The 8,755-nt window shown below is 39.6% G+C and overlaps 1 protein-coding gene across 1 annotated transcript in view; it reads right to left on the bottom strand.

Moving 5' to 3' along the window:
• Nucleotides 1-7,345: 7,345 nt before the first annotated feature.
• Nucleotides 7,346-8,755, bottom strand: part of LOC143557084 (phosphatase IMPL1, chloroplastic-like) — a 6,211-nt gene continuing 4,801 nt past the window's right edge. The window contains exons 4-10 of the mRNA XM_077046244.1: nt 8,659-8,747; nt 8,470-8,527; nt 8,353-8,405; nt 8,151-8,249; nt 7,863-7,976; nt 7,682-7,783; nt 7,346-7,615 (exon numbers count right to left, since the gene is read on the bottom strand). Coding sequence (XP_076902359.1) covers nt 7,517-7,615; nt 7,682-7,783; nt 7,863-7,976; nt 8,151-8,249; nt 8,353-8,405; nt 8,470-8,527; nt 8,659-8,747 — 614 coding nt within the window. The 3' untranslated portion in view covers nt 7,346-7,516. The remainder of the gene's footprint in view (nt 7,616-7,681; nt 7,784-7,862; nt 7,977-8,150; nt 8,250-8,352; nt 8,406-8,469; nt 8,528-8,658; nt 8,748-8,755) is intronic.

Raw genomic sequence — 8,755 nt, 5'->3', positions numbered from 1 at the left:
GTTAAGCTTGTTGAGTATTGTTTTTCAAAACATGACATGAAAGATGAAGACTGAAAAGAGAAATTGACGAGCATTGTTGATGGCATGCATAAGCTATTTATAGAGTATGATATTCAATCGAAGACAATGCATGATTCTTCGATACCCGAGAGTTCAAATGTTGGTGACGACACATTGGATGAGATGGAGGGATTTGAGTCATTTCAAAGCGAATATAGAAATGTTGTTAACGAAAAGTCTCAATTAACATTGTATTTAGATGAACCTCGAATTGATAGAAAACAACAACTTGATGTTTTACAGTATTGGAAGGATAATCCAGGAAGGTATCCAAAAATGGCTCTAATGGTTCGCAATTGAGCATCCCAATTACTAACGTTGCTTCCGAATCATCTTTTAGTATTGGGGGTTAGGTTTTGAACAAGTATCGAACTTCACTACTAACATCAAATGTTGAGGCGTTGTTATGCACTCAAGATTGGTTGGATGTTTTAGAAGGTATTAAAAGATTGTTATCGTTGCAACTTAATTTTATGGTTGCATATATATGTTAATAACATTCATTTTTGACATATTTAGATGAAAACGAGATTGATATTGAGGAACAACTTGTACAAGACAGTATAGATTCCGACTTATAATAGTAACGACTTATATTGATAAAGAAGGTATTAAAAGCTTATTCTCTTTGCAACTTAATTTTATGTTTGCATATTTGTTAATAAACAACTTTAATTTTTTCATATCTAAAAGAAAACGAGATCAAGGTGAGGAATGATGAGGAGTTGGGGAAGTTGTTGGCTGGTGTGACGATTGCGAATTTTTAGTGGTTAGTGGTAGTTGGATTAGACTTTTGGTATTTGCCCAAATCAAGACCTGAAGCACGATTTAAAGATTGCTAATGGTGTGCGTGCGAACAATTTTCAGAAATTTGGCTCTGCATTGTTGCAAAGGCATTGTATTATACAAACTTTAAACAAATCAACTACTTAACCTTGTTTAACATGTCTAAAAGACAGTCCTTAAAAGCCCACCTTTATATTTTATAACTAGAAAATGATGTGTGCGAACAATTTTCAAAAATATGGCTTTTAGAGTGTTGCGTACAAGAAATGCACTTACAATGTCGGCTTATCACATCATAACGACAACATAAACTACTGTATCAAAACAAAATTTCAATGAAACAATTATATATTATTGGATGATGCCACACAACTAACATTTATTATCTCTAACGTATTAATCTTTGAGGTAAAGTGTTGTCTATAGTAAAATACAACTTAATTTTTTCTTTAACTGCTGTTTATTTATACTGTGATATAACTATTAGTTTAGAAATAATATTTCCGCAGTTATCCTCGTTCAAAAAAAATCCAAAACCCGTTCCGACCCGACCCGACCCTAACTTGTTCTGACCCAAACCAAAACAACCTTTTTTTTTAATTAACCCGTTCTGACCTAAACTCATTTCGACCCAAACTCGTTTTGACCCATGACCCATTTCAACCTATGACTCGTTCGACCCAGCCCATCCCATTTGCCACCCCTAATTATGGTTAAATGTTAATAGGGTTTTACATGTTGATCAGTTTAGTCAACCATGAAATAGACTTACACTTGGTCATGAAATGTTTATGCCTAACTAAAGTAACCCATAAGAACATAATTGGCATTGAAAGTTTGGACTTATTTGAAGCCGAAATGTATATATTAATGATAAATAACAATTATTTTTGAGTAAAATACATTTTTGGTCAAGTTTTGAGCCCTTTTGATTCATTTCCTTTATTTATATATCATGTGACATAACCTAAATCTAAATCGACTCGATTATAAGTAATGAGTTAAAACTGTCACTATAATTGTTTATGCTTGGTGGTATATAGTGTAAGGTGCATAAGAGAACATCATCATCATCATCGTACTCAGTAAATCTTACCAATAGCAAAGCTATGGTAAGATATAGACAACCTTACCTCTAACCCGTAGGAATAGAGAGGCTGCTTCCGGTGAGACCCCCGGCTCGATAGTATTTTTGTTGGATTAATTTCTATTCCGGGTCACAAGTCGGTGAACCGGGCCTAAGAGGTTTTAACAAGTCGGTTAAAGTCTAAGGGGTATTATGAAACATTCCATATGCTTGGTGGCCAAGTTCACCTTGTTGGCCAAGTCGACCTTATTGCCCAAGTTCATCTTGGTGGCCAAGTTGAGTGGTGACCACATATTATGCTTGGTGACCAAGTTGGGTTACTAGTATAAATACATGTACAAAGTTAGTGTTAGACACAACATCACAACAACAACAACATAACAACATAACAACAAACACAACAATCACCTTCATCACTACCAAAGTTATTGTAATCAGTTTTTTGAGTTATATTTTCTGGTTATAATATAAGTTGGTTATTTCTAAGTTGTGCGTTAATTATCGTTTATCATTCTTGAATTGGTATCAGAGCTCGGTTCAAGAACGCGATAATTACCGGCCAACAAAGAAGGTGTCTCGATCGAACAAGTTGGTTTGATTTCCCGAAGAAGTTGTTACCGTGGTTGATCGAACAAGTTGGTTTGATCTCCCAAAGAAGTTGTTGTCATTGTCGATCGCATAGTTCGTTCAATTGTTACTTTATTCAAACAAGTTGGGTTTGAGTAGCCATGGGTGACACGACTCCACCGCCGCCGCCAAAGGGGAAAGAGAACGGGCCATCTTCCGTTCAATGTCCAATGTTAACTACAACGAACTATACCGTGTGGGCTATGAGGATGAAAGTAGTCCTGAGAGTTCACAAAGTTTGGGACACCATCAACTCGGGTGTCCCCGATGAAGACAAAAATGACATGGCTATGGCATTGTTGTTTCAATCCATACCCGAAACCTTGATCATGCAAATTGGAGATCAAGAAACTGCTAAATCCATGTGGGATTCGATTAAAACCCGACACTTAGGTGCCGAACGGGTTAGAGAAGCACGTCTCCAAACCTTGTCAATGGAATTTGACAATATGAAGATGAACAAGTCAGATTCCATAGATAACTTTGCGGGCAAGTTATCGAGCATTGCCTCGAAATCAGCTGCTCTAGGCGAAGTTATAGATGAAGCAAGGTTGGTAAAGCAGTTTCTCAAAAGTCTCCCAAGATTGAAGTATATTCAGATGGTTGCTTCGCTTGAGCAAGTGTTGGATCTCAATAAAACGGGATTTGAAGATGTTGTAGGCCGACTCCGAGCCTATGAGGAACGAATCCGCAAAGAAGAAATTCAAGGGGGTGACCAAGGTAAACTTTTATTCGGTAAATATGATTCATCAAGTCATAGAAGTTTTGAATCTAATGGGGGGCGAGGACGAGGAGGTCGAGGTCGCGGTCGAGGCCGTTTCAATGGCCAATACCGAACCCCTAGTACCGAACAAGGGTCATCAAGTCGGGGAAAAGTAAGGGTGAAGAAAGATCGGTCAAAGATTTTATGTTACCGATGTGACCAGTTTGGTCACTTTGCATCCGGTTGCCCGGACCGAGTTCAAAAGGGTCAAGAAGCAAACAAAACCGAAGCCCGTGAAAATTTTGATGATGCGGCGTATATGCATCAAGTTGTGTTCTTAAATGAACAAAACCTAATACCAAAGAAATACGAGACCGAGCGGGTCGAAGATGATGTATGGTATTTGGATAATGGGTCAAGTAATCATATGACGGGAAATCGGTCATATTTTTTAGAGTTAAACGAGAACATAACCGGGAGGGTTAAGTTCGGAGATGGGTTATTTGTTCAAATCAAGGGAAAAGGCTCAATTCTTTTCCACGGAAAATCGGGTGACCAAGACTTGCTAACCGAAATTTATTATATTCCGGAGTTAAAAAATAATATAATAAGTCTCGGTCAAGCAACGGAGTCCGGATGTGACATTCGGATGAAACATGATCTTCTGACCATGTACGATGAGAACGGGAGGTTACTCATGAAGGTCAGAGATCCGAAAACCGACTCTACAAAATACGAATGAAAATTGGAGCTCCTGTGTGTTTGCAATCAAAGATTGAAGATGATGCATGGCGTTGGCACGCAAGACTTGGGCACATCAATTTCGAGTTAATGAAATTGATGGCTAAGAAGGATCTTGTACGAGGTTTACCACACGTTGAACACGAAAATCAGTTGTGTGATTCGTGTTTGGAGGGAAAACAAACGAGGCGTTCGTTTTCGGCTACATCCTCGTTTAGAGCATTCCAACCATTGGAGTTAGTTCATGGTGATTTGTGCGGTCCAATAAGCCCATCCACTATCTCGGGTAATAGGTATGTCTTTGTTATTATAGACGATTACTCACGATATATGTGGACCTTTTTATTGAAAGAAAAATGTGAAGCGTTTGAAAGTTTTAAGAGGTTTAAAGCCCTAATCGAGACGGAGGCGGGTTTACCAATGAAAACTCTTCGAACTGATAGGGGAGGAGAATTCACTTCACGTGATTTCAATCGGTTCTGTGATGAAAGTGGAATTATTCGGCATTTAACCGCCCCGTACACGCCGCAACAAAATGGTGTGGTAGAAAGGCGAAACAGAACTTTAATGGGGATGGTGCGGAGTATTCTAAAGGCAATGCAAGTACCAAATTATATGTGGGGGAGAAGCGGTCCGACATTCAACCTTTTTAATCAATCGGATCCCAACCCGGGCCTTGGTTGATCAAACTCCATATGAACGGTTCAAGAAAAAAAAACCGATTATTGAACACGTTCGAGTATTCGGGTGCATGGCGTATGCTAAAGTTGATAGTGTACATCTAAAGAAACTTGATGATAGGTCAAGACAGCCTGTTTATCTCGGGTCAGAGACGGGTTCAAAAGCATACCGTCTCTTCGATCAGAACACCCGGAAAATTGTTGTTAGTCGGGACGTTGTGTTTGACGAAAACAAAGGGTGGAATTGGGAAAAGAAAGTCGAGAAGAATGACTACGAGCCGGGTATGTTTTCTATTGTTTGGGGGGGTGCGGTTGACAATGGAACTGGTCAAATCGAACCCACTATTGAAGAAACGTCTAGAAGCAACCCGGGTAGCCCAAGCTTTGAACCTACATCATCAGTTCAACCCGAGTCCAACGACTCAACTGAACCTAGTCATATCGGGCCTAATTCCTCAACCCGCTCTCAAGTTCAGTCGACGAGTAATGGGTCACAGGTCCATTCGGGTGAAAATGAGGCCCAAACGGGTCTAAGACGTTTAACCCGAGTCTCGGTTTTACCAAGAAGATTATGTGTTACATATTGACTCTGACTATGAGCAATTGCTTCTCACAGCAAGTGGTGAACCGAGTAGCTATTTTGAGGCTAAGTCGAACCAAGAATGGGTTCGAGCTATGAATACCGAGATCGATTCGATAAACAAGAATGAAACATGGAGGTTAGTCGAACTTCCAAATGGTGCAAAATGTATCGGGTTGAAGTGGGTGTTCAAAATCAAACGAAACGCGGATGGAACGATAAACAAGTACAAAGCAAGGTTGGTTGCAAAGGGTTACGTGCAACAACCCGGGATTGACTTTGATGATGTTTTCGCTCCGGCAGCCCGAATCGAGACCGTTCGGCTACTAATCGCATTGGCTGCATCTAACGGGTGGGAAATCCACCATCTTGATGTAAAGACGGCATTTCTACATGGTGGATTGAAAGAAGTTGTGTTCGTTTCTCAACCCGAAGGATACGAGAAAAAAGGCGAGGAGGCAAAAGTTTACAAGTTGTCAAAGGCCTTGTACGGGTTAAGGCAAGCTCCCCGAGCTTGGAACACAAAGCTCGATAACATCCTACGAGACATGAAGTTTCAAAAATGTTCCAAGGAACAATCGGTTTACCGAAAGACGGATGGGAAACATTTTTTGATCGTAGCCGTGTATGTGGATGATTTATTTGTGACAGGTACAAGCTCGAGTATAATTTCCAATTTCAAAAAGGGTATGGCTACCAAGTTTGAGATGTCGGATCTCAGGAAGTTAACCTACTATCTCGGAATCGAAGTATTCCAACGAGAGGACGAGATAATAATTACACAAGAAGGATACGCCAAAAGGATTCTAAAGGAGACCGGTATGCAAAACTGTAATTCGTCTCAAGTCCCGATGGATCACGGTGTGAAATACTTAAAAGCCAAGAATGAAGTCGAACTCGATGCAACCGAGTATCGAAAGGTAGTGGGTTGCTTACGGTATTTATTACACACTCGTCCGGATATGGCATACTCTGTGGGTATTGTTAGTCGATATATGCAAAGCCCACGAGAATCTCATGGTATGGCAATACGAAACCTATTGAGATATTTGAAGAAAACGACGAGTTACAGGATCAAGTTCGAAAAGAACGGGTCTAAACGACTTGTAGGTTATAGTGATTGTAGTCACAATATAGATGAGGATGATGGTAAAAGTACCACTGGCCACGTGTTTTATTACAGGCAATCTCCAATTACATGGTGCTCACAAAAGCAAGCGACAGTTGCACTCTCATCGTGTGAAGCCGAGTACACGGCCGCTTCAGCAGCCGCATACCAAGCTGTATGGCTTCGAGAGTTGTTGAGCGAGTTGTCTGGAGAAGCGTTGCAAAAAGTTGTGTTGAAAGTTGATAACACGTCCGCAATAGCCCTTATGAAAAATCCGTTTTTTCACAACCGAACAAAGCATATAAAGTCTCGCTTTCATTTTATCCGAGATTGCTACAACGACGGCGAGGTCGATGTTGAGCACATTAACGGGAAAGAGCAACGGGCTGATATCCTCACTAAAGCACTCGCAAGAATCAAGTTCACGGAGATGCGCAAGTTACTTGGAGTTGAAGACCTTTCTAATCCGAATCAGAAATTAGGGGGGTGAATGTTGGATTAATTTCTATTCCGGGTCACAAGTCGGTGAACCGGGCCTAAGAGGTTTTAACAAGTCGGTTAATGTCTAAGGGATATCATAAAACATTCCATATGCTTGGTGGCCAAGTTCACCTTGTTGGCCAAGTTGACCTTGTTGCCCAAGTTCACCTTGGTGGCCAAGTTGAGTGGTGACCACATATTATGCTTGGTGACCAAGTTGGGTTACTAGTATAAATACATGTACAAAGTTAGTGTTAGACACAACATCACAACAACATCAACATAACAACACAACAACAAACACAACAATCACCTCCATCACTACCAAAGTTATTGTAATCAGTTTTTTGAGTTATATTTTCTGGTTATAATATAAGTCGGTTATTTCTAAGTTGTGCGTTAATTATCGTTTATCATTTTTGAATTTTTGCATCAAGCCTTGGACATAACACACATAACACTCAACCATCGGCCGATTAGTGCATGTCCCCTTATCTTTCGGCTATCAACGCCACCACATGATGACTGATTAACCTTCCGCCACTTTTAACGTTATTTTCACAAAATTAGTAAAATAAGAAAAGATGAAGTACAAAGTAGAATCTGCAGACATAAAGTAAAATAAAAGAATTAAAATGAACATAACAGCAATAAGACAGGTGAATCACAGCTCTGTGTTATAGTCATCTGGCTTGTACCATAAAGAGAAATCAATCCCCTTGCCCTTTAGCTCTTCTGTTGCAGGACCAATTCTCTCAAGAAGCTGGCATTTCATAACCAACAATATTAGCATCCAAAATATGTGTCAATTATTTACTAAAAGACATACCTTAGAATGCAATGCACCATTTGAAACCAAAAGTGATCTGTCAAATACAGTAAAATTTCCACCATCCATTCGAGAAACTGGCCCGCCAGCTTCTTCAACTATCTGCTTGAATTAAAAAGCCATGTTTAGTTATCTTTCCCTTTTTTATTTTCCGTTATTTAATAAAAAAATATATTCTTACCAAAGCACCAGCAGCCATGTCCCATGGTTTTAAACGATATTCCCAATACGCTTCAACAATGCCCAATGCCACGTGGCACATGTCTACTGCAGCTGCACCTAGTCTCCGCACGCCCTAAGGAAAAAACAAATAAATTTGTGTTCATTTATGTTAACAAGTCTGGACCAAGAAACCAAGTTTTAAAATTTCAACCCACCACCCTTTTTTGCTCTCTAATATAAATAACAGAAAGTAGAAACTCAAGCCTTATTATTACAGACCACATAATGTAAGCTATACAAATATTACCCGACTGATGTCAGTAAACTCCTTAAATAAGTTCATGTTGGTGGCCCACGGATCATCATGTTCATACCCGAACCCAGTCACCAGTAGAGCTCTCTCAACCTACGAAGTTGAATTTATAAGCACTGAATACTATTAATTTATTAAATAGAAGGGATTATCCACATATGTATAACTTTATGTTAACGATTAACTGAAACCTCACATTGTCAGTCTGACTAACATGAATCTTTTGCCCATTACAGAATGCACCTCCACCTGAAGTAAATAACTGTCACAAACTTCACATAATATAAAAAAAAATAAGCAAATATTTCCGTACCAGCAACAGCAGAAAAAGTGCGCGTGTTCCAACACAAAGCACCCCCAACAAACTCTACCTGTCAACAAAAATGTCAACTCTTTATTCTGAAATTGCAAACAAGTATGACGCATCTGACTCTGAAAACGAAATGTTTTATAAATGTAAACCATTTGTAAAATGAAATAGCTCATGATATATTAACATTACCACAGCCGCAGCAGCCGGCTTTCCTCTATAGAGCACTCCCACAGAGACCGCAAAGCTAGGATACCCATGTGCAAAATTCGTGGTCCCGTCTAGACAG

The sequence above is a fragment of the Bidens hawaiensis genome, unplaced genomic scaffold (genome assembly GCF_021521415.1).
Source record: "Bidens hawaiensis isolate Kalapana, Puna unplaced genomic scaffold, B.hawaiensis_p1.1 tig00018801_1, whole genome shotgun sequence".
NCBI lineage: Eukaryota > Viridiplantae > Streptophyta > Magnoliopsida > Asterales > Asteraceae > Bidens > Bidens hawaiensis.
Note: the sequence above shows the minus strand (reverse complement) of the source record. Positions and strands in the feature narration are given on the sequence as shown.